Source organism: Thermobia domestica, chromosome 10 (assembly GCF_964235325.1).
Source record: "Thermobia domestica chromosome 10, izTheDome1.hap1.1, whole genome shotgun sequence".
Classification (NCBI taxonomy): domain Eukaryota; kingdom Metazoa; phylum Arthropoda; class Insecta; order Zygentoma; family Lepismatidae; genus Thermobia; species Thermobia domestica.
This window is the reverse complement of record NC_137463.1, coordinates 91689641-91717335: the sequence shown is the minus strand read 5'-3', so window position 1 is coordinate 91717335 and position 27695 is coordinate 91689641. Positions and strand designations below refer to the sequence as shown.

Below are 27695 nucleotides of genomic sequence, written 5' to 3'. Positions count from 1 at the left end.
GCAATCCAAAAGTGCATATTTCGTCAATTTTTAATAGGTATACAGAGTATTTCTACAGGGTGTAGTTCTCAGATATGCTCTCAATAGAGTTTTCAGATATACCCTGATTTCAAGGAGGGTTCAAAGTAGGCAGAAGGTAAGCCTTGACAACAATGGATATCCAATGTTTCGGAGTGAAGTCAGAAGTGTTAGGAACCGGCAGCTCCATTTTTTTTTTTTTTTTTTTTTTGTTCGGAATAATGTGTTTCTTCAAGGTAAATTTCATGTTTTCTTCACTTGAAGTATTGAATGGTCTTGTTCAAGCTTTCTTGGATCGTCAATAAAAACAGGACCGAAACGAGATCTCTTGAACGAAACTATTGAATTCAAGACAAAAATGACGTCAGCGCTGACGTCTTTTTCATCAAATAGTATTGAATGGTCTTGAACAAGACTCTTAGAATAGTAGAATGAACGGGGGAAGGGGACTAATGAGAAGCATTTTGAAAAATATTTCTTTCCTTCTTTTTCTTTTAAAAAGATACCTATAATATGTGATTTACATATAGTCCTAAATAGTGGTGCACTGAACGGGATTATGGGCCTCGACCTGAAGCTTGATCAGTAACATACTAAAGAGTTCGACTAACATATGTTTCCTGCAGTAGTTAGTCATTTAGTATAGCTCTAATCATACGTCAAAACGACTCTGCATAAGGCAGTATGAATTTTTCTTTACAATAGGGTTTTGGCGTTATTTAATGGTATTTTCGGTTTGACGGTATTTTCATACTTTATCGCCGTATATTCCTGTGGAATTTTGGCTGTTTCGAACACGAATCTGATACACTTTTGAATTATTTCCAAGGATTATTTCATTGGCAACACTGGTACGGTAATAAAGAAAGAAGAAAAAGAAATGCATAAGGCTTACAATGTTTTGAAATAACGTAAGGTTATAAATTATTGGTGAGTATTTGCTGGTTACCACGGTTGTTCAATTCATAACGTCGTTTAAAAGCGACTACAATGAATATTTATATATTTTTCGGAGTGTGTGACTGTCATTATTTCTACATGAATTTATTACAAAACTTTGATTTGTGCAAGGGAAATGTGTATGTATAGGACGGTGCGGATGCATTAAATTAAGACAGTGCTATATATAAAATTAGTGATTTTGCCGACTTAAAGGTCCTAGTGATAACTCACTGGTGTAGATAAAGTATATAAGTGCCACGTTTTGAGAAAAATTACAGGTTAAATATGAAAGCTACACAAGGGCACCCATGTTGTGGTTTCCAATGGGGGGCAAGTATAAGCGACATTTCAAATGTAGTCTCAAATTTTGCGGTAACTACTCTAAAATATCTATTGGGTTTTCGATCTTCCGAAGCACTATTTTCTCTAAAAGGGGGAAGGGGCGAGCGCCCCACCTTGACCCCCCCTTATGGGCGCCCTTGAAGCTACGTTAGATACCAATTTCGGGTGAACATTAAAATGTCCGCTCCAGTTGGTATGTTAGGTAAACACTTGATTAACCCATTCGTAGTAAATGATTTAAACTTCACGTCATGACATAGCCACCGATATACAGGCCCGTAGATGAAAATGTGACGTCATCATCGGTAGTGGTAAGGCATTTGGGCATATTTTTGGATTTGGGGGGGGGGATTTTTTGTTAAAATTTCTGCTTTGGTATGTTTTTTTATTTTTGGTGCTTCAGGTTAGGTTAGGTTATTTTCGCTAAAGTTAACTTTGTATTGCCCCTCTCCCCAGTTCCATAGAGCGCTCACCTCCGGTGCTTGGGGTCCCTGGTTCGATCCCAGCTCGCGCCATGTTGACTTTATGGTGAACAAACACCGTGCTTGTAGTTTTTCTTGGAGTTCTCCCGTTTCCTCCCACTTTCTTCATTCCACCGTTTCACTCATCTCATAATCACCGTCTCCGTTAGCCTAAGCGGCATAAACGTGGGACGTAAAACTTAAAGATTTCATTTCATTTTCTTCAGTTCGAAAACTACTGTATCCCGGCTTTTGTGTTACGGCAAGGTTCTAGAACACAGGTACCCCTTTCCAATTTAGCAGTAATAAAGATAGAAAATAACGGCTGTCACTCTGCGGGGCTCTAACCCGCCTTCACTTGCTAACGCTCGCTTGGCAATACTATCTGAATTAAATATTAAACTTTAGTACAAAAAGGAATCAACCTAGCTACTAATCTACATAAGAGGACCTGTGTTCTACAGCCTTTTCTGTGTTACAATAAAGGAAAGATTAAAAGCCTGTTATATTGAAAACGTCTAATGATTTTCTTGATACGAGAAATCGATCTAGCTTTGGTCTAACTTTCGAAAAACTTATTTAGTAATGTTTTCGGACGCATTAATTTGGGGGCGCCTCACTTGTACTACAAAAACAACAAAGAATGTTAACAGAATTTTGTGAAAATGCATTTTCGCATACAAGAAAACTATTTAGGTATGGATCAATTACCGGCAATTAGTTTAGTGGCGTTTGGGAGCGCTTCAATTACGAACAGTACTAGGAAAGTTTTGCAATACGACCTTATTTCTTCTACTTTTTGAAGTACTTTCCACCGCACATTACACACTTTTCCATTGTTCGAAACCAGTCGTCGAAGAATCTCTACCATGTTTCAGCAGAGATCTGGGCACTCATCGTTCCAAGCCCATAGTAGGGCGTCATCGCTTGTAAAACACCTTCCTTTAGTCTAGTCTTCACATGGGAGAACAGCACGAAGTGACAGGGAGCGAGATCTGGACTGCACGGAGGGTGCTCTAACAGTTTTGGTCCATGCTGGCCAAATACTCTGAGCAAACTTTTGAACGGTGCGCTGGAGCGTTATCGTGGTGGAGAAACCATGTGCCCATCCTTGAGCTTGAGCAAAACTATGTGAGAGCTGTAAGAACTTTAGGCAAACATTCCTCGGTATACCATTTCTCTGTGACTGTCTTCTGTGTTTCTAAGACAACTCGCTTGACAGTTCCTCGCACACGAAAAAATACCGCCACCATTCTTTTCTTCACTGATGTGGACTTCTGAACAGCCACGGGGTCTCCTCATCTTCAAATAGCCACACTTTATTTTGAGCCTTGATCGGGACGTCATAGTAATAGAGCCAAGTTTTGTTACCTGTCACAATACTATACAGAGAGCAAGATTTTCCATTTGAAAATTTTTTCAACATTTCACACCACCATGAAACACGGTGTACCATCTGCTCGTCGTTCATGTCAAAAGGTACAAAATTTTCTAACTCGAAAATTGATCACGGAGAATAACACGAACTGCTGATGCATTATTGCCCAAGCATATCTCTATTTGATGGTATATAACCCGTCTATCTGTCTCAAGCGTTTTCCTTACTGCAACAATGTTTTGTTCAGTCACAGATGAAGATGGCTGACCTGACCTTGGAGCGTCCCCAAGGTTGAAATTTCCTTTTTGAAACTCGGTATCACCTAAATATCGTTGTACGATGAGGACACTCCTCTCCAAGCACAGGAGTCATTTACTCTAAACACTGATCAACACTTAAACCACGTGCAAAATTGCCCGGTATTCAGTTTCTGACCACGACGACATCCCCACCTCATTTCACTAACATTGAAAATCAACTGACACTGAGACAATGACTAGAGCTTCTACAGTGCAGATTTGGATATATATCTAAACACGCAGTAAGTTGTAAACTCCTGTGATGTTCCGTTCTCTTCTATTGCAAAACTTTCCTTAGTGCTCTTGTATATTTCAAAAAGAACAAACTGTACACGAAAGTTTGCACAAATGCGTTTTCGCAAACAAGAAGGTGATTTGGCTAAGTTTCAAGTTCCGCAAATTAGTTCAGTGACGTTTTCGGAGCTTTATTTGGGGTACAGAAAAAATTTAACTTCAAAGGAGTTCTTACAATCATCATGAAGTTTTGTAAGACTACCATTTTCGAGTATAGTAAAGAGATTTACCTCTGTGTCAAACTCAACTTTCGTTAAAACTTGTTTAGCGGTGTTTTCGAACGCCTTACTTATATTTCAAAAACAACAAACAATCTTCAAGAACTTTTGTGCAATTTTGTAAAACTTCGAGTACAAGAAATAGATTTAGCTTAGGTGTTAGTGCCAACATTAACTTGTCGGAATTTGTAGAACCTCATGGCTTAACTGCTTATCGCCGGACCAATTTTAGAAAATTTACCAGATGAATTGGATAATTTATTTTGATTTGTGAGGAGGAGTGAGTGAAAGTCAGGTGAGGGGAATAGTTGCAGTTAAAATAATACTTGTTGTTAGTTGTTCTTGATGTTGTAAGCAGCACTATATGTAGAGGCGGAAGGGACTATTTGACGGAGAGATACACTTGTTACAATTGATGGGAAAGGTAGTATGAAAATGGTGTGTAAGTGACAATATTGTCACGTATCGTGCTTGAGCTTTATCGAGCTATAGAAAATTCGTGTCAGTTGTTGAAATTGTGTGAAAGGCATGTTCTACTAAACAGGCGAACAGTTTGTCGTAAGTGTAGAAACGATTGAAACTACACAATAGAAGAGAACATCTAACCAGACCTAATCTGCACTAACTCAATTTAGTACAGTTTGGTACTTTTTTTTAGATGGCATGGTGCTGTGCAGCAAAAGCTGTGCAGCAGATAAGCCATTCATTTTATGACATAAAATGTTTTTCCACTATCGTTTATGTGTATGCCTACCGCCACTGACGCGCCTGATCCCTACGGACGCACCCCCTCGATACCGCTCGCCCCCATCCGCTTCTACCCTGTCTCGATTAGATAGCATTCGTGCTTTTTAGTGGTACGTAGCACAAATTGGTTTGTGTTTTAAGCACTTGTTTTTATGCCATACATCCACACTGTATTTCGAACAACAATCACTACCAATTGAGCCAGGGTTACAACCTAGTGTTTTGGGGAGAAGCTAAATAGCATTCACTTGTTTTTCGATTTTCGTGTGGTCCGGTGGTACAGCAGTAATGCCAACTTCATTATAGGTGTACTAAAATTTTAACTTGGAAATGCGTCAAACGATCTTCATGGAAAAAAAAAAAAATCCGTTTTTTGGCTGCGAGTTAGCTATTCGGAAGATCAAAGTACGTAATATATCTCTAGAATATTTTGGCATATAATGACACTACCTGTAGATGCGCCTAGAAAATAAAAAGCAAAAATAAAAGCACCAAAAGATAAGAAAAAAATCCGCACCTTCTGTTCTCTTGGACTGGTGGGGTCTATCCTTTTGGTTGGATATTTTCTTATCCTTTTACTTCCATTCGTTTTATCGTCGGGAATGATTTTCTTGTATACCAATTCTCCTTTGACCACGTTGGCCCCACGCTGATCTTACTGTGAGAGCGTACGTGTGGGATATCCAGTGGAGTACTGTAAGTTCTTCTCGCAAGCGCACGGTTGAAGTTGCAGCGTTCTCATGCATTTTCTATTTATCAATGTATATTAAACACCAATATTTCATGGATATTAAAACTATAAAATCGGGTTACGGCTCACCTCTTAAGAATCCCAAACCAAACAAGAATGAGGGAAAATCTTAGGTTTTCGATAGTGTGGAAAAGATAAGTATCGTGATGCTTGTCATTCAATATCTTGTAATTAAATTTAAAGATGCTGACAGTGCCAATGCTGAAGCTAACCATCCGAGTGCTATTAAAGGCTTATCCCCTTTCCTTATTAATAAAGTAATTACTTGTAACGCTGGCCAGATTACATATATCAAGAAACCACAGAATGACACTTTATTGGTGGAAACGGTCGACGAGAAGCAAACAGTGAAGTTACTAAAATTGACTACCATTGGACCAGTGAACGTATCGGTAGAACTCCATCGTTTACAGAACGTCTCTCACGGTGTAATATCATGTTGGGACCTCCTAATCGCCACCGAGGAGAAGATTAAATCGGAGCTGGCTGACCAACATGTTGTAACTCGCATCAAAAGTAAGAAGTCAGGTGAATCGTTGCTACTCAGTAACAGACTCTTAATTTCAGTTTGCCTACACTTTCAGCCTACGTGAAGGCTGGCTATTTTCAAGTTAAGGTGCATCCCTATATTCCCAGTCTCCTGCGCTGTTTCAAATGTCAACACTTCGGGCACACAAGCATGTCGTGTAATGCGAGTGCCACTCTTTGTGCAAATTGTGGCAAGGGTCATCGTAATGCAGAACCCTGTACAGCGACCAGACCCTTTTGTGTGAACTGCAAGGGTAAGCATTCTCCTTGGTCTCGAAACTGCCTAGCCTTTCAACGTGAGAAACGAATCCGAGAGTTAATGGTTGTTGAGATCATCTCTGCTGCCGATATTAAACGTTCTTTAAAAGCCCTTTCTGTGCCCTTTCCTAGTCTTGCAGCTACCATTTGTAAGTCTGTGGCAACCTAGACGTCCAGCTTTTCCACCCAAAACAGATCTCGTTCCCGACAAGAGTCGAGAAAGTCACACTCTAGTCGCATCGACTAGCGAACCACCCAAAACCCCACGTATTTCTGTTAGTGTTAGTCTTCGGCGAACTCCAGCTCTTTGCCGCTTACCTCATATCGCCAGCCTAGAACTTAGCCAGTACATACGCCAAGTCAGTGATATGGTTCTTTCCCCGAAACGAACAAAATCTCCATCTATTCGGAAGCCCCCTGCAGCTTCTTTAAAATCTGACATGGTGGAAGACGACCTGGTGGATACTGAGTGGAAGGTACGTTGCCCCCGTGGAAAGGTTCGCCTCAAACGTTAATTTCTGAATTGTTATTGATATACATTCTTATTGTTATATATTTGTTATTCTCATATATTATTTTATTTCTTCTTTCAGATTTTTATTTCTCTTTTGTAGCAATATTTTTGTTATCTTGTGATATGATGGTTTTTAAATTTTATTTAGGGCAGTCTGTGTTTTTGAGCAGTCGTGTTGATTGTGACGTGGACAAATAGCCTCGATGTTGACTCCCCCATTAAAACTTATTCAATCAATCGATCGATAACATCCAAAATTCGCCCATTGACTGGAGAACAGTCCTGTCTCTATCTTTTACGAAATGAGTACGGAAGATAGAAGTATAGGAGAATGACAGCAGCTTCGGTCAATGAAACTCTCACACCCATTACCTGCCCTCTTTACTTTTATTATAACACTTGATACCAATATTTTAAAAAAAAATGCCTGGTATTTTTTTTAAGTAATTATGCATTTCATTTTGCATAATTTTCCTTCAGTATTTTAAATATTATACCTTAGAAATCTAAATGTTTTGAAATAAACAAAATATTAGTAGTATAAAAGCAAATAATTATTCTCAAGTTATATACCATTTGGAAACCAGCAGAAATATTCCAATTAATTACATAATTACAGGCAGATATCACGTCAGTAATGTGGTTATGCTTAAGGTTTATCCTAATGCGGGTACATTGCGAGAGTTTTCTTTCTTAAACATAACCGACTCCGTCCTATACTCCTGATAGAAGTGTTACGTAACATTAAATAAACTAGGAAATTCTAGGCGTGAATAGAAGATACAAGCCTCAAATGTGTGATTGATTTTAATTTTAGTGAAGTCATGAGATGTTTGTGAATGGTTTATGTGTAGAGACATTTTGGCAGTTGACAGATTTCTTAAGCACATACCTGATTTTCTTGTTGAAGATTATTGTCCCACGATAGTCACTCCAGGTCCAATCTCAGCCCAAGTCCTTATTGACACAACAGTGACTTTCCAAATTTTATCTGATGTAGAATTTAATGTTCGAAATCTCAAGACAAAATTGTTTCAAATAACTCAGTTACATTGAGACTATCGACGATGTAATCTCTGGTCGCTCTCTTTTTTCATCCCGGAAATATCGTGAGGTTATATACTATTTCTTTCGCTGAGGTTGTTACCCAAAGTGACGTAGATCCATGCCATGACCCAGAAACACGGGTTCATGTACAAGTCGGAATTTGGTTCAGACGAAGAAATCTGTCAACGCAAGATTTACATAATGAGGAAGTTCATTATGTAAGTCAAACTGTCTTCAGCACATAAAACGAATTCGCAGACAAATTACATAATTCTTAACATTTTATTATAGAGTTTTAATCTGTATTTAGATAAAGGAATCTTTTCCTGTTTTGTTCATCTTTAAGAGTTGAATTTAGAACCAAAGTACAACACAAATAAAAAGTTTATAATTGGCCGGTTACAGTAAATGATTGTAACGCACTATTTATATAAAGGAAAGCAAATATTTTTACTTGTGTGGTGCGTCTTGGAGTATTTTTTCCCTACAATATTTCGCAAACTTTAACGTTTGTTTATCCATTAGTCTTATTCTCCAAATTACTTGTTGAATTGCTTTTTTTTTTTTTTTTTTCATAGAGAGAGTAAAATAGGAAAAAAAATGAATTAAGCAATTCAGCAAGTAATCTGGAGAATAAAACTAGATGGATAATGAAACAATGAAGTTTGAGATATATATATATATAGTAGAAAAAAAATACCCCAAAATGCACTACGTAGGTAAACAATATTTGCTCGTGTAGTGACTAAAAAGGAAATTATTACTCAATTGATACCAGAATAAAGGTTTCGTAAGTTAGTTTGGCATATTTAAATCTTAATTTATACATATCAAACACTACTGAAATATTAAATAATACGCCAACATATATGGTGACAAATCTTACATACAGCTATACATTGGTACGAAAACTTTTAAATACATATGAAAGTGTCTGATATATGTAAAGGGTTAATAGTCACAGTCGTAACACCTATTTGAATGCTGACTAATACAATGTGTGGAAATCATTTTTCAAACTAGAAATTACACTAACCTTTTTTATATTCCTAATAGACTGAGATAATCTACGATATTTCGGATATTTTAGAGAGTATCTATTTTCAAGGACATAGCGACTTAAATAATATGCATAAATAAAAGGGAAATATGACCCAAGCAACTACTTTAATTCACTAATCTGGTTACAGTTTTAGCAGTATATTCTGCAATAAAATTTCTTTTATTTGCTTCAATATTAATGCAAATTCATCAATTTGTATACGAAGTAATTTACGGAGTAACTTACGACAAAAAAAAAGACTACTAAATTTGTATTGGAGACATCACACTCCTAAATTTTTCCCCACGACATCCTGCATATGTGAATGTTATAAATGTACTTAACCCATTAATTATTATCTTCTTCTTCTTCTTTCTATCTTACAGGTGTTTGAGCGTATTAATATCATCTAGAATATAATATTACTAGACTAACTTAAAATAACCAAACACCTTAAGATAAAAGTATTATCTAAATTGATATATAACATAGAATAATATGTAAACTGATGAATTTCCAGTAGTGTTTAACCTGCTGAGATCCAAGACAAGGCCAAATGAATTTTGTCATCAAAAGTGCACTTCTTGGTAGAAAATCTGATGTAAAAGTCAAAACAAGAAAAAATATCAACTCAGTATTTTTATAGTGTTAGGGAACATTGGGCCTGGAGTTCATGTTTTGTGAGGGTAATTTTTTAAGAATAAGTCAAAGAAAGACTATTTCAACTATTTTACTATTCTTTTACAATTATAAGCACATATTATTACAAGGATTAACAAAAAGATATAAATTATATATACATAATTATAGATATGCATTTAAAATGTGTACAATCAAGTATTTTTGTTATGATATCGGTGAAATTTGACCTTTTCTTCTACATTTACACATATAATTCTCAATAATTACACCATGCTGTGGCACTCTTTGAAGCAATTCTTATTAGCTACCAGGCAAAAGTGAACAATACATGCTTTGCACAGAACTCTGGCTTTATTGTTCTTACATCCAGGAAGTCGACATCTATGTGCCTCGCTGTCCATAATTTCGGGCATAAGAAGAGAACTTGTCTTCCTGAACTCAATTGAGGGATGAAGACTTGCTGTTTGTCGTTTACATGGAGTGGTAGAGCGTTCACCTCCGGTGCTTGGGGTCCCTGGTTCGATCCCAGCTCGCGCCATGTGGACTTTATAGTGGAAAAACACCGTGCTCGTGGGTTTTCTCGGGGTTCTCCCGTTTCCTCCCACGTTCTTCATTCCACCATTTCATTCATTTCTCATGATCACCGTCTCCTTTAGCCTAACCGGCATAATCGTGGGACGTAAAACTCAAAGATTTCATTTCCATTGTACCGTGGAGGAGTGATTCTTCGAGACATTTTGAAGTCAAAAAACTGTTTCCTTTCTAGGTGTGCCTCGTACTATTTCATCTCATCTCATTTCTAACCAGCTGGCTGTAATTGCAAAGTCATAGAGATGCATAGTAACTCTAACTATCCATTTCCTCGTTTGTTTTTGAATTCTGTAGTATGAGATAACTTTGTCAAGAAGATCAACACCTCCCATTTCGGAGTTGTAACTTCTTACAATTGTTGGCCTCTGGACAGTCAAATACTGTTTCTCTTTCTTACACCATCTCTTACTCTCATCCATCGTTAAGCAGCCGTCTACGGAAAATGCCAAGAGCACAGGCTTATTATCGAACCATTTTGGTATACATATTTGTCCGTCATTTCTAACCACCTGGTCAATTGATGTCCTACTTAGGACTGCAACTCCCTGTCACATTTCATACAGCTTGAGGAATATTTCATTTTCTTATAGTACCAGTTCCCTACATCTTAGCTTCCGACTGAATTAAATTAAGGAGTGTAATGGATGTAAAAATCAATCCATATATATTATGAACCTTCCGGAAGATATTTAGTTAGTTTCGTAACAGCCTTTTCACCGATAATCAGATTCTTGATTTCAGGACTATCTGTGTGTAAAATTGTATCCTCTTTTCGTTCATAGAAGAAAAAGTCTAACGGGAGTCCATCGGGCGAACATGCAACAAATACCTTCAAAACCGCGAGGGTTTGGTTTACCCCTAATGTACTGACTCATCTTGACGTGACCCCTGAATGGAACTATTTGCTCATCTATTGAAACTGTTTTAGTTCTAGCATTTGACAGACATGCTTCTCGAACTAAATTTAGCATAGGTCTAACTTTGCAGATAGTGTCATTTTATTTTTGGATCTTCGGAATTGCTAAGTCATCTACAACTTTCAAATTATTTCTCAAAAGTATGAGTCTGTTGCATGACATACAGTCTGCAATTGCTGAAACCCTTGTACCTCTTCCCCAGCAGATTCACAGAATAGGATATTATAAATACATCATGACTATTGCTTCAAATAATTTTTTGATCTCATCAGGCGTGGGTTTAAGACCATACCAGTCTTAACATGAATATTTCGTTAGTTGCTTTACTTACATTTTCGTATATTTAAAAAAAAAAAATCACAAAGTACTATTAAATTTTGGATCGGGCGACATTTTTCTTACATCGGAGACGTCTGATTGAAAATCAGGAGCTGATGCAAAGGCTGGAAAATACCTATATGCTTCCACCGTGTAGGGCGTCCTATATTAATAGGTGAACTGGGTGAACCTTGTTCTTCAAGATCGGATTCATCTTGATTTACTAATTGACTGCTGTCCTCTATGTAATCCCGTGGAATCAGGTCCAAGTACTCCTCGTCATCTTCATCAGAGATCCAAATTTGAGTCATTCCCATCAACCAATAGCTCCTCTTGAATTTCTTTGACAGTAATAGACCTACAAATAAAAATAAATTACAATATATTAGATGCGGTATCTTTCGAAATGCGTTAGATTAATTTGCAAAATAATTTATTCAGCGTTACTTTGCTATCCTACGAGCTCAATTTTCATCTAGTTTGAGTGACGATACTCTGCATTTTAATTTGAATTCATTACGTATTTTCTTAGCTGCGTAAAAGTAAAATATGGAAAAATGAGCCTTGGAGTAAAGTCAATGGGTAAGTAACGCTATTAACTAGAATGGGGATTAACGCTCAGATACGGATTTTAGAATTAATTTTAAAAAGTATTCTTAAAAAATAATACAAAATATCTCACAAAATTATTCCGCGTTCGAAGAAATAAATGAGATATTTTACTTTGAAATTTTACGATACAAAAACTGAAAACACACTCGCGCCAATTAGGTTGGTATGGCGTCAAAATTACCATACTTAGCTTCTGCATATATGCAAGAATTATGAGATTTAAGCAATCTGTGCCCAATTTTCTACAATTAGATATCAAAGTTGATAAAATAGTTGAATTCCGATCCAACTATTGCTTATATACGTAACATAAGTATGGCAATTTTGACGCCAAACCAACCAAATTGGCGCGGATTTGTCTTTAGTATTTGTAGCTTATGTCATTTTGAAAGTTTAATATTTCATTTATTTGTGCGAACTTTTTTTTTAATAGTGGAAATCCCTATTTTAGGATAATGTTATTCACGAAATTCTATAATCATCCCTGTTACATTCATACACTAAGCTAGCTTATGTTTAGCAAGATAAGCGGACATTTCTCTTGGTCGCAGACATCATCTCTGGTTACAAAGTCCGATCGTTTGGAAACACATTTATCGTTTACCAAAAAGGAATTTTCCCTACAATAGTTTTTTAATTAGAAAAATTTCACAAATAGTTTAAAACAGAGCAAGAACTTACAACTTTGGTTGTTACGTAAATTAACGTATTCCGTAGTGGTATGCTTAATATTTATCAAAGAAATGCACATTACTTTGAGAAAATGTACTCTATCATCCATATATACTTTCATCAATTTGGTGACCCAATGTTTCCTATAGGCAACAACGAAAATAAGGACTCATTTTTGAAATTTTCGAGAACTCGTAAAAAATGACTGTCATGATAATTCAACAATACACTACTTATACTGACATAAAGCAACAATGCATAAAATCAAATGAAAGAATCACATTTGTAATCTTTACGAGATGCAGAGGCGAAGGTTTCTGCCATCTTCGTTGAATTTCCAATGTCGTATCTCGTAAGGTAGCAAATGAACATCGATATTCGCTACGCTATCTCATAGTTGCCAGCTTCCAATATATGTGGGAAAAAAAAAAAAAACACCTTACTGCTATGAAGAAAAACACCAAATATATAAATGTTCTTTATAGGGAACGCTGGGTCTCAGGAGGTTAAGCAAAAAACATGTGAATATCTTGCTGCATAATATGATTTACGTTCTTGTGACCTTGAAAATGGACACTTGGTTAAGTCTCTCTTTTGTTTTTGTTGAATCCTTTCCATCGTTAATGTATGTGACTGTATCCTATAATAGTTACTTAGTAGACAATTGCTCGATACATTTAACCAAACAGTTTCTGCAGTATAACCATTCGAACATAAAACTAAGGCATTTAACATTCCTCTGTTCTGAAGCTCTCTGAATGTTACTTCCGTTGCCACTGTTCTTTGATTTTGTATTTTTAAAAATTCATTATCATCATTATCATAGTCCTTGCATAAAATTTAAACAATAAGAAAGTTATAGACAATTACATTGAGAGCACATTTGTTGGAAACGTAAGCTTTCCCCTGTCTAAGCGGTTAAGCAAGCAGCAGTTTTTATAATACACTACTTCCTTGTCTAAAACCAACATTGATTTGCACTCTTCACACATCAATTTTTTGGAAGCAACATAGAAATAATATCCTCCCAAGTAAACAAGAACTGGTAAATATGGTTCTGTTCTTTTAAGAGACTCTTCACAAACAAACAAACAAGAAAAGTGTCATATCTGCAGCTGTAACAGGCGACATTTCGCAGTGAATAACTTCAGACAGATAGCCATCAATATTAGTTACTGGAACATCACTGTACCTGTCAGTAGCCTTTTTTAATTTCATAACTGACTGGAAACATAGTTTAGACTCACTCTCAAATATCTGACGAAGGATCACATTATAATTAGCACCTGACGTTTGTCTGTACATACCGAATCGTGTTTCCAAACAGTCAGTTTGATATTTGTATATAAGTAATGGTATTTGTCATAACGCTTTCTTGATTTTCGGACATCACCATAAATTAGAACATATCTTTAGGAAGAGGGGATGGAACTGCGGCTTACTTCTACCTTGTCCCTGTTTCAATCCCTGCCTACACGAGTTTGTGATGGGGTTCGATTCCCGGCGGGAGCTCATGTGGTTCGGATTCCACGTTAATCAGTAGGTCCACGTCTCATATAGCCTCGCTGCTGAACGGGACGTTAAACTCAAAATCAACTCAACGAGTTTGTGATGGATAATATTGTGTCTGCATTTTTTTCGGGCTTCTACCTTCTCATTCCACCATCGCTCATTTTCATTAATCATCCGTTTCTTTTAGCCTAAAGGACGTAAAATTAGAAATTTAATTTCTTTTCTTAGTCCCTGTTAGGGCTGCTTCCGTTGAGATTCTTATGTACCAGTTTCCAATAGTCGTATACCTTAGTCCTCACAAATTGTCAAGTCTACAAATCCTTTCTTCTTTTAATCAGATTTATTCAGAAGAGTAGTAGGAAATTGACGTACAGCTTCCTAGCCTTCTTACTGCTTCCATGCTTCTAAGGATATTTAAATGTTCTTTCCAAATTTGTTTTGTAGCAGCATAACGTCCAACGGTCCTTACCCATACTTGGGACCACAACGGCAGAATTAGAATACTTACCACTCTGCAGCAAATTATTTTTTCCATCTGGAATATTTACGTGTGGTTAATACAATTATTTTCCCCTCTGGTAAACTTTGAAGGGTGAGGTTGGCTGGTCTTTTCAGAGACTGCCTCTAAAAGTACTAAATGAATTGATGGGATGCATATTTAATAATGAAATACTAACCTTGAATTCTACTTAAGAACCAGCTTTTAAAATTTAATCATATACATTTCAGTGACTCCGTGTTATCTTCATCGGTACGTGACTGAAATTTTACTTTTCTAAGGACTGAAAATTTGCCATTATATGAGTCCGTGAACCAACGTAAAAATTCTTCAACAACACGCACCAATAAAGATGACAAGGAACCATCGAAACGTACACAATTAAACTTAAAAACCTGGTGCTTATGTGGAGTCAAGGTTCAGCTTTTTTTTGTTTGTTTGTTTGTTTGTTTCTTTCTTTCTTTCTCTTTTCTAAAATCATTTTTATAATGAAAAAGCTTAGCAAAAAGCTACACTTATGTCGTAGAATTTTGTAGGGTAGGCTGAACTGATGTGTTTTCATTCCTTTGTTTTCATATTACATCCTTTCATACATTTTTCCGATATTTCGCTAATAGAAGGTTCGAGTGGACAACAAAAAATTAAGTGCGAAAGTTACACTGTACAAGCTTGAGTATTTCAGAAACATATTTTGCTTATACAGCACATTATAAATACGTGGCTGGCGGCAGTTAGTCGTCGATGATATCTTCTATATTCACAATATATTACATTCCACATTCACATTCTGTGATCATCATTTGTCATCATAGTTGTTATTTTCATATCACTATTCTGAAATCTGATTTGCTTAATATTTTGTACATTTACGTGAGTGCGAGTTTAATACTTTGCATAACTTGGTCTGCACTTGTACTAGAATATGAATTGACACAATCTTAGGTGTCGAGTCATATTTCACAAACGGTATGGTTCGCATTCGTCTGCTAGATCTTTGTATTTAACTAGTCTTATATAAAAGACAGAACGAATGGAATATTACCTTTATTTAACATTTAATAGTGTAGTTACGAGTTCTTGATATTCAAATACAAATAATAATAATATTAGTAATAAGATAAATTCCTTCTTTAATTTTGTTGTTCATTTCTAGTTCTAAAACAAAATAATAATTTGTTATGATTTAAAAGTGTAACTATGAGGATACATTATCCATCACCTGATTGTGAAATTATTATTTTTTCAATGTTATTCTCTTTCTTCTCGTTTTTATTTCCGTCGTTTGTCGTAAAATATTGTAATATGTTTTAACACTTACGGATAATTGGTGGGTTGATTTGGATTTAGCGTCTCTTTTAACACAGAGATTATATGAAACGTGGACCGACAGCTTAATTGAAATCCGAATCACATAAACTTCCACTAGGAATCAAAGCCGTGTCTCCCATACTGAAGGCGCCCACGCTATCATATGGCCACGAGGAAGTTCACTTACTGATAATACCATATTTCAGTTATAACAAAGATTCACGTAATGGTGCAAACTTGCATAGTGGTAAAATAATCGTTCAGTTTAAATTTATTCTCCTCCTACATGTCACTGCTGCACCATTACTTTAAGTGCATTTTTTTGTGTAAGATATTGTTGGTATACCTAGGGTGACGACAAACCGAAAAACGTCGGGGAATTTAACCTTTTGTCACTCGCGCTGTTGGAAAAAAGAAAACAGGTGAATAAAAACTAATGATTTTTACGAACGGTCGCATTAGCGGACTCACCCTCACTGCTATTCCTCAAGTGATTCCTCCCCCTCTTCCACCTAAAAGCTCGCTGACGTGCTGCAATTATAGCAGCTTCCAGTACAGGTTGAGGAAATAGTTTCGTCTGTGTTTTCAAACGCGCGAGTAGTTCCGTGATAAACGTAGCAACCATATGTTTTTATGGAGTTTGAAATTTTCCAACGCGCGATCGTTATTGTGATAATTACTCTTTATGAGTGAAGTTTTATTTTTCTAAGCAATGTCTCGCTTCTTGAATACAAGTGAGATACAGAAGTGGCTTGACAATATTAATGATGAGTCTGATGTTAACTATCGAAAATTAGTGGCTGCTGAAATTGATGCGGATTTAAGTAATGAAAAAGTGAATGAAGATGATATTGATCATGATAGGAAACAGATAAGGACAGTGTAGATGCAGACTCCGATGCAAACGATATGGATGTGAGTTACAGTTACAGTGAAAATAGTGAAGGTTGTTTCATTGGGAAAGACAGAAAAACTAAATTGAAGAAGTAACTGGCAGCATCGACAAAGATAAAGAGCAAAAACATTGTGAAAAAATGCTAGGACCGAAACTTACTGCTAAGGGTATCACTGAGTAAATTTATGCTTTTTTTTAAATTTATCGATATAGCCGTGATTGTGAAATTCTAAAATGTACTAACAAGTATTTGGTACTAACAAATTACGAACAAGTTTCGACGAAGAAGCACTGCAACTGTACAGCAACTTCCAGAGCGGAATTAATGGCTTTATAACGACGTATTTATTTGAATGACAGAAAGAAAGGAGCACATGATGATGTAAGATCACTGTGGGCATGTGTCGGAACAGAAATTCCAATCGTAAGAGCAGCAATGAGCTACACGAGCTTTTTACTGCTATTCAGGGCATTAGATTCGATGATTTCGAAACCAGACAGCACTATAGCAGCAAATCGAAATGTTCTAAGTAATTTACTCAACAATTGCATGCATTACTTCAAATAAATGTTACTAAATATATTGTTTGTATCTCAAAATGTCAATGTTGGAAAAAAGCAAACGCGCGAGTAGTTATGTTACTAAATTTCGTGCGAGTGACAAAAGGTTAAGAATGTCGGGAATTCTGCCAAGAGTCAGGTAATTTCGATTTCCTAAGATGAAAATTCTAAAACCATTTCAGATATGGTTGAATGCTTATATTTTAATCGACAACTTTAAAAAAAAAATGAAAAATAGGCTTGTAAAACCAGAAGCATTTAGTTTTTGAAGTTTATGTATACAAATTAAGAAATTTCTTCCTGTGTAAAACGTTAACAGTGGTTTTTGCTGCATATATTGCCTTTAAGAAATAGCCAATAACAGATTTGGACATTTTACATTTCGCCCAAATTGCAGAAAGTGTCTACAGAAGCTTGTTGTTAAACTTTTGGAGAAGTCATCTTTAAATTATAAATTGACTAGATCGATTTCGTTCTCAGTGTATCTGCAGAATCTGATGTTGGACTAAATCAGATGAAGTCTCTCTTAGCTGAACTAGTTGAAAATAATTGGTTAGATGGCAATAGGGCAAATAGTGTTATGTTGCAGTGTAATAAGTTTTGTTCGGATCCAATTTGTAAAACAGTTATGAGTCAGTATTCCAGAACTGGTCAGTGTTAGGATGACTTTTGGCTAAGGAATTTGGATACTTTAGAGTAAAATGATTTAAAAGACGTTGTTAAAAGGTCTTAATTTTCTGTCATGAAAACTCTTAGTTTAATAGAAAGGAACTTTAGTAACACTGTGTACAGACTTGTTTACAATTCAGTAGCATCTTCTGGTGACCTTGAGAAACTATCTATAAGAGAAGTGAAATGAATTTGGCTTATATAATACTATTGATTTTTTTATGGCGTTAATGTACCGCAGCCAGTTTTATGTCTATACATCCAACCTTTTTCGGTGATGTCTCACTGTGACTTTTCCTTTCATAAAGGACAAGACTCATCATGTGACTAAAGTTACAGATTCAAGTTTTAGGGAAGATGTTTAATTTCTTGCTTTGATGGAAGTTTTGTTAGGTAAATGTTCTGTAATTTCACAATAACATGCGTTGTATTTGTTTTTATATTATTTAGTTTTATAGTCGATTAGGGAAAAATATAATTACTTCTGTGTGTATCATCATTGTCACATTTTCTTGGCCTTATTTTCCGTGAACATGGGAAAGTCTGTATGGCTAATTACATATCAGGGAAAATTTCAAAACATGTTTTGTAAAACCGATAAAGGTCAGAGAATTCGTTTCCGCAATTTTTGTCGCCACCTTAAAACCACTCAGGTGTGCAGAACATCTAAGGCTATTTTGATTTTTGAAAGGTAAATCACCATATACTTTCCCAATACGATCAACATAATATCCATTATTTACAGTGTTTAAGACCAAAGACTTAATCTTTGTGCGAGAGAATGACATTTCTTATCAATATTCCTTCAGCATCCAATGTTCCTCCGATATATTTTCTTTTAATGAACAATCATTATAATCACAGTCTCTTTATGAGGTTTACTACTTGGTCATCTTCGAAAGTTAAATGAAAGGTTACGCTATGAAAATGATGTGCTTAAAAATCTTAAAGGTTATAAACATATTACCGTTGAAATGTTCAAAATACCTACTTCTCTAAGTGCTTTTTCTTTTTGTTTTATGATGTATATGTTTAATATATAAGTACCAAACTTGACTTAGTTATAACTAAGTTTTCATTACTCCTAAAGTTGGACATATTTATGTGAAACTAAAATCGGTTTTATTGTTGGAATAATACAGAAAAACATGGCCGATGAATTGGCTGGAGATTAGGGTCTCTCCTGTGGATTGTATTTATATGTAGTTCTGTGTGTGTTATTCCATGCCGTATTCGTAATGGAGCTTAATTTATACAAAATGATGTCAATAATTGTGGTTTTATCGCATTAACTCACATCTTATTCATGATTAAGAGAGATCATTTTCTTAGTGACAAGTTGATCATACAGTTTCCAATACATCTGTAGTAGGGGTGTTCCGGATTCCGGAATTCCGGAATACTTCGGAATGAAAATCTTAATTCCGAAGTCGGAATTAAAAATTTAGTTATTCCGAAATTTCGGAATTCCGTAATTTCGAAATCTCAGAATTCCGGAATCTCGGAATCCCGGAAGTTCATTCCGAAATCTCTAAATTCCGGAATTTCGGAATTCCGAAAGTTCACCTCGAAATATCGGAATTCAGGAATCTCGGAATTCCGGAACTTCAGTCAAAAGTTTCGGAATTTCTAAAACTTGGAATTCCGGAATCTCGGAACTTCAGCTAGAAATTTCCGAATTCCAAAATATGAGGACTTCGGTTCAGCACTTCTGAATCTTTGAAATTCGAAATTCCCAATAACGGTACGTAGATCTAGCATATCGGAATCTCGGAATGCTGAAATGTCAGAATCTTCAAATAACATGATTATGAGATAGACATCAACACTCAGACAATGTAATGATGAAACTTACTCCCTTTTACTCATTGTTAGTGGCGGCAATACTCCGTCTTTCTACAGAACGAAAAGTGCTGAGCAGAAGGACTCATTGAACAAAGTGTAAAGAATTCATTTACTGGTTCTTGTCTTGTTCTAATGTTCTACCCAAGGGCAGGCTCTAACATGTTTATACATCGTTGCTAGCTGGGTCACTAGTGCAATACGGATAGAGTATCGACCAGTTTCTTCCCTGCGTGGCTTCAAAATGATATATAGAAAATGAAAAACTTAGAAACAGGACGAAGCCATAGATTGCGAGTTTCGTATTCATTACCTATATATTTACTTGCACACTTGAGCCGATATTCTTCTGCTATTATATCACCCTCGTATTCCTTAATGTTTAGAAGTCAGGTTCTGGACACGTAGCTGAAATGCTCGTTCTGCGCACGAGGAGATTAAGTTTATCAAAAATATTTGAACCCCAACTCCCCTTATGATACACATTTCAACGATTGATTTCACGGTTTATCTCTAAAACTATGGATTCGACACTAATATCGATAGTTTCCAATTATTGTTACGTGCCACCTCTTCCCACTCCAACCATAGTTGCTAGGGGGTCTTGAGAGCTAAACTTCAACTTAAATGGAATCGAGAGTGTCAATGTTCATCTCAGCGGCTCGAAAAAACTATGAATTCCAAATTAATATCAGTCGTTTCTAACTATTTTTACATGTCACCCTCTTTCAATCTACCTCCTTGTGGAGCTAGGGGGTCTTACAGTCACAATTTGTTTCCAAGTTGTAGTCATATGTGTACCAAGTTTGGTTGAAATTGCTTCAGGTGTCCCAGAATTATGCTGGAACAAACATATGTCCATTTTTATAAGACAAAGCATCTAGCTCTTCTCCCTCATAATTTTCTTAGTTTTTAATTTCTTGTATCTATAATAACAATATATATTACGCATATTTAATACTTAACACTAGAAAACTAAGAAAATGTTATACTGTACAAATAATATTTTAAATACGAAATATTATGAAACTTAAGAAATATATTAATTGAAATATTATATTGAAATAATGTATTAACATTATGAAAACTAAGGAAATGTTATTTGAATAATATACAGATACATCTATGCAGTGATAATGACACTAGTAATTATACCCTTCTCAATAGCTTAAATTTACCGTACCTTTGAAAATAAGAGGAAAAAAAAAAAAAAAAGATACAGAGACCGACAGAAGTATTGGAATAATATAATTAATACTTTATTTACATTGTATGTATTATAAACAACATACATCATATTTGCTTAGTAGTGTTGAATTTGTAAACATATAAACGTTACCATTATGTGTCTCCGAAACTATATTTAAAATATCATAATGCATGTATTTAGCACACAATATATAGAGTCTACTATATTTCTCCTGTGGTCTCACTTATAGAACGACATAACGTCTCCAAACGAGTAGACACATGACTGGATGCATGTTTTATGCCCCCACCACAAAGTCGTTGTATTCATACTGTGGCTCGCAACAGCAGATCGCAATTGTAGTGTAGAGCTAAGCATTCACAAGTGACATGGGGTGTAAAGGTAAGGAGACAACAGGCGAAGAGAGAAATGTTGTAATTAATCTGTACAAACAACACAAACCCCCCTCCGAAATTGATAGTACAGTCAACAGAAGCAAAATCATGGTGTTCTCCATCATTCAGCGCTTCAAACAGACTAATAGTGTTGTGAATAAGCCGAAATATGCCGCTCCTTCTAAACTTACTACTAGAGACAGGAGCCAAACAAGCAGAATCCGGCATCTGAGATTAGAGGAAGCCTTGAACAATATTCTGATACTGTGATGCACATAGGAACAGTTGGATGGGTTTTACATAGTGCTGGTTACAATGCCAGTTTTCCTACGAGGAAACCATATATCAATTGTGTGAATCAGAAAAAGGGTCTAAAATTTGTTAACCTGTATAGGGGAAGCCAACAGAATTCTGGGATCACGTTCTCCGGTCGGATAAAAACAAATTCTGCTTATACAAGGGTGATGGACGTGTTACAGTGTGGAGGCTATCAAATATAGCTAAGAACATGGTAGCTACAGTGAAACATGGAGGCAACAGTGTAATGGTATGGGGATGTATGGCTTCATCAGGCGTTGGGGAACTGGTGCTCATAGATGGAATCATGGACAAGTTTGAATACAAGAGAATTCTTGAAAACAATCTTAAGAGGAGTGCACAGAAGCTAGAATTGGGAAATGGTTATTACTTCCATCAGGACAATGATCCAAAGTATACTGCGGAAATTATGAGGCTTTGGATGGTGTATAACACTCCTCACACTTTGAAGATACCGACCAAATCACCAGATTTAAATCCTACAGAGAACATCTGGAACGAGCTCGAAGATCGTGTTAGGAAACATCACATTAGAAGTAAGGACCATCTGAAAGAACTTCTTCAGAGTGGAGAAATATAAACTCTGCAGTCACCACAAAAAAGTAGTCATGTTAAAAAAAATTATCGTAGTAATCCATAGAAAGGGGAACATAACTAATTACTAGCTGTTCTCTGTTGAATGCTGATATCCAGATGTAAACAGACTATTTTCATCCTTTCTGGTAGTGGAAATAAGTATCCGATGCTTTTTATGAGTTTATATATTTAGTAGAAGACTCAACTTTATTTTGTAGCAGTTGTATTTTTGTCTACTTTCTTTGCATACCTATAGAAATAATAAATCTAGTAAACATGTTTATGTTAGAATAATTATGTCGGACTCTGTACTTCGTGTTGACTTATGAATCCCCTGTTATACTAAGCCAGCGATGTGAAACAATGAGAAAATTTAGCTTATATTCAATAGTATTTTAAAATGTTTTTTGGAACAATAGCTTTGTTCATGGACAGAAATATTAACTGCCCAGCATGCTCAGCGGTAAGATTATTTGTGTACACAAATATTTTCTCGCTAATTTTGTTAATCTTGAAAGATGGTGGGAATGATTATTCCACCAAAGTAGTGGCTCTTCCTCCAAATCTGCATCGGTAACTTTTGGCAAATGAATCATTACTTGTCAAACCGCAACTCTTTGGACTCTCCTCTGCCCTCATGGCTCGAGCATTTACTTGAGTCTCCTGTTACCTCAGATTCAACTATCTACGAATGAGATGTCTCAGATACAAATTTGGTCGAACCTCACATTAATAGTAGTTATATCATTCATAGCTGTTATACAAGGATGTAAGGCGAAATTACGAAACCTTTACCGAAATTTGTTTTGAGTGTATCACTGTTCTCTGACAAAGAAAAATACTAATTTCCTTTCATAATTATATTTGGATATTCGCTTATAAGGGCACCAACGAAAGTTTGTACCCGTCTATCCATTTTTTTTTTCTTGTGCAAGTTAAGTTTAGTAATATGACGAGAAACAAGTTATAATTGGTAATCCCAAGCGAAAAAAGATATTCTGAAAAATGTGAGCATACCTTGTTCGCAGTTGTAGTTTGAACTGCTAATTTCACAAATTCACTGTAACCTTCTACGGATCAGGTAATACGAATAGTTAGGAAGTACTACAATTGGACTAAGGCAATGAAGACCAAATGACAGCTCGCGAAAATTTATAATTAATTCCTTTTTGAACTTTATCCGTAATAACAAGGATGTAGTTAGTCACCATAATATACCTGAATCGAGGTGGTCTGATTTTTAACTGTGAAGATATTTTCTTTTAACATTTTGGTTACAAAGCCCACTCTGCAAAGTAAAGGCTGTTGATTATGTGCTAGTATATAAAATATTAGATATCATAGAGAGTCAAATGTTCGAAGATTCGGAAAATATATTACCACATTCAGCGAAAAGTTACATAAAAGGGGACAGTTTTCCAAGTTCTTATTTTGTCCTGATTTGCTGTGCATTATAAATTAGCCATCACTTGTCTAAGAAATAGGTGAATGGATCCTATTTTTTGTATAACAAACTTTTCAAGAAGGGAGGATACATCTCACCAAAAACTTTCCCACACACAAAATATTTTTGTTTTAATATATTGTAAGTTTCTAAAGTTTATATTATTTACTTATAGAAGCTAAAAGATGTATATTTAATATTAGAAAAAAAAAATCATTCTCGACATAAAAATCACAACAAACTGTTTCGGGGCTTTTCAGACCCCTTTTTCAATGTATTTTCTTCCGCTACGCTACCCACTAAAATGTAGTTATACATAGTTTAACAATGAAATTCCAAAACTGATGCTGGCACTTACTGAAGCAAATCGGGGTGAATATTATTTAAAATGTCTTCCATTTTCTCAGTGCACAGATTTCCTTCTTTTATAAGAACTGTGAAACCGGTTTTGAAGTAATTCTCTGGAATGCAGTTAAGTTATGCCGTCATAGATGGCTGGATATTCTGAATAGTTGTGAAATGCTGTCTCTTCAGTGTCAGTTTGAGTTTGGACAATGGAAAGATGTCTGCGGGTCCCAAATCCGGGGAATAGGAAGCATAAATGAACTTGGGAACTCCACACGTCATTAAGAACTGATCACAATTACTTCTGGCCGGGTGAGTGAGAACGAGCATTATCATCCAGGAAGAACCAGCTGCCCTGATTTCGTAAGTGTGGGCTCACACTATGAACTTGCTTCAGCAAATGGTCGAAAAGGTCGCGGTAGAAGACACTGTTGATTGTTGCATCCTTAGGAACCCATTTCCTTATGAAAGATGCATTGGGTGTCAAATAAAGTGATTAAAATGATTAGCGTCATCTTGATCCTTGATTTTTGGAACCGGAACTATTTTGAATGTCGATGAATTTGTTCCCCCTTCACTCCATGATTCACTTTCTTGTTGATAGATCGTATTGATAGCTCCAGTTGCCTGTGACGATGTGATCCAGCAATCAAGAGTCCCACTCCGCGGACTTGATCAACTCTGTGCGCACTCAATTCTATCAGCTTTTTGATCTTTAGTCAAATAATGATTTGGGGCCGCAGTGGCTCAGTGTCGGAGCGTTCGCCTGTGGTGCATGGGGTCTTTCGTTTGATCCCAGCTCGCCCAGTGAGCTTTGTGGTGGACAGACACTGTGTGCGTGGGTTTTCTCGGGGTTCTCCCGTTTCCTCCCACTTTCTTCATTCCACCATTTCATTCATTTCTCATCATCATCGTCTCCTTTAGCCAAGTCGGTATAACCGTGGGACGTAAAGCTTAAAGATTTTATTTCATTTTCAAATAATGATTAATGAATTAAATTGGCGTTTAGCGCCCCATTCAACACCGAGGCTATATGAAACATGGTCCTGCAGCTTAGCATGGAATCCGATCCACGTGACCTCCCTCTGGGAAACGAGCCAGACCTTCAATGCCAAAGATGCTCACGTTTACAAAGTCAAACAATGAGGCACAATTCTTCCTTTTTCCGGGATCTTTCAGGATCTGCCGGATCTTTTTGCTGTTGACGGGCAGGCACATCCTTCATCGTCGGACAGTCATGCGAAATCTGACAGCAGACATGGTCCACATTTTCCTCTGAACGAGTGGGTTGACGAAGTCCACTTCTGGAATCATCCATCGCGAAATCTGGGTTACCATTCGAACACACACGCGGAACATTCTCCCGGAAAACAGTTCTAATCATCTTCTAAGACTGTAGCTGATTTCTGCAACTTACAGTAAAACTTTATGTTCGCTCTTTGTTCTGTGTAAGACTCCATGAGAATGGGAATCAGGCTGCTTTCGATGACTGGAGCACATAAATACAAAGAATCCATGACAATGAGAACCAGGGTGTTTAGAAGGGCACAGATGCTCTCTTTACCAAATCTTCACGTGTCCTGCAAGAAAGATTACCATAGTATTAATCACACATGATAAACAGTTTCCTGACATAAAATATTTGACTTCTGTATTTAACTTACATTACTAATTAAGCTTCCTTTGTATTGAGACCCTTACATTTCAGTTTCCAATAGTCGTATACCTTAGTCCTCCCTAATTATTAACTACGTGAATCCGTCTGGGCAGCTCTCTGTTTCATCTTTTAATCAGATTTATTTTAGAAGGAAATGCCTCCTTACTGTTTACATGGTTGCAGGGAAATTAGATATTCTTCCCAAATTTGTTTTATTCCCATAAGCTCCAACGCTCCTCTCACACCCGGGCTTGGACTAATAATGACGGAGTTAAAATACCTTGTATGCGAATTGTAAATAATACTCACCACTCCGCAGCAAGGGAATTTTTCTGTCCCGAATATATTTTCATGGTCACTACAGTCTTTTTCTTGCTCTGATAAATTTTGAAGAGTGAGATTGACTGGCTACATATTTAACACTGAAACATATACTGGCCTTGAATTCCACTTAGGCAATGATTAAACAGTTTTCTGTCATTAGCAGTTACAAAGTACTACCGTCAGTCCTGTAATTTAAATGTCAAACATTGTAGATTCTGTCCATTCAGAAAGTGTAAATTGAACTTACTTTTTTTTTTTTTTTTTTAATATATTTACTTTTGCAAAGATTTCCTATGGAACAAAATTTTTACTGATGGACAGAACCTGTAACAACGTTTTTCGTGTTTAGCGCAAGAAGATAGATTAAAAAAAGGTTAAGAGAAGCCATGAAACATTTGTGAGATTTTTATGTCCAGGATACTAGTGAAGAATAATTTTTCTAATACCCTTTACAATAGTTAAATATTTCTTTAATATAAATTATCATGATTATTTTTTGTTGATCATTTTCTTAATTATGTATTTTCAGATGATGTTCTAACTTCAAGGAGTGTTAGTTTGAAAAGAAAGATGTTGCCTGTGATATTAACCTTTCTTCGCACTTATGCTCCCTATGTGACCCTTCCTGTGGCCGCAGTAATAGGGTTCGTTGGGTACCACATGGAAAATATCTTATCAGATAAGTACACTCCGTATCAGAAGGGTAGTATCGAGGACAAGAGAGTGGAGCGTCTAGTAGAGGAGAACTTAGAAAAGGATGCAACCAAAGTGGAAAGTTTGAAAGAAAAGAAGTTTGTTCCACGGACTGTATTTGAGAAAAACGTGTCACCTTCCTTGTTAAAGGATAGATGAATATTCTAATCTTCTGAAGCCGTTTCATTATTGATTGTTGTATTATATTAATGTATTATTTATAGTATAGATGAAATATGATCCGGATGACTGGTTTGTAGATGATTTTGTGTACAGCTAATGTCTTAAGAATATACATGTTCTCAATAATTTATTTTCTTTTTCTTATTTCTTTGTGTGGCGCTATGATGATCTTATCTTGAAGAATTTATTATTTTATTTTATTTTTGCAAAGAATTTTTATTGAATATGATTTTCACGGATGGACAAAATCTGTAACAACGTTTATAGTGTGTAGGGGAAGAAGATACATTGAAAAAGGTTCAGAGAAGCATGAAATATTTTGTGTGATTTTCTTGTCCAGTATACTAGTGGAGAATAGATTTTTTAATACTCTTTACAATACTTAAATATTTCTTTAATACAGATTGTCGTGATTATTTTTTGTATCACACAATATAGATAAAATTAGATTTAAACTTTATATGGTTTGCAGAGTGACTGAACTCAATTACCGAAATTAAGTTACTGTAATTTTTTGGTTACTGAAATTTAACCACACTTCCAGTTTTGACGATGGTAGGATAAGTGGCACTGGAATCATTACTTCCCAATAGAATTTAGTGATTGGATAAAAGGTAGTTCAGAGTGTTACTTCTGATAGGAAAGGTTGAGTTCAGAGTTACCGTTGGAGGCTCGGCTGTTTTATCTCTGAAAA

At 36.0% G+C, this 27695-nt stretch overlaps 1 protein-coding gene across 2 annotated transcripts; it reads left to right on the top strand.

Annotated features, from left to right (window-relative positions):
* Positions 1-797: 797 nt before the first annotated feature.
* On the top strand, positions 798-27131 carry LOC145662562 (small integral membrane protein 12). 2 transcript variants are annotated; one of them, XM_081728246.1, is made up of 2 exons: positions 798-948; positions 26655-27131. In XM_081728246.1, exon 2 carries the CDS (start codon positions 26696-26698, stop codon positions 26975-26977), a length of 282 nt encoding a protein of 93 aa, XP_081584372.1. In that variant the 5' UTR covers positions 798-948; positions 26655-26695; the 3' UTR covers positions 26978-27131. The 2 variants fall into 2 exon arrangements, with proteins under 2 accessions (XP_081584372.1, XP_081584371.1); XM_081728245.1 differs by lacking the exon at positions 798-948 and adding an exon at positions 973-1097.
* The last annotated feature ends 564 nt before the right edge of the window (positions 27132-27695 follow it).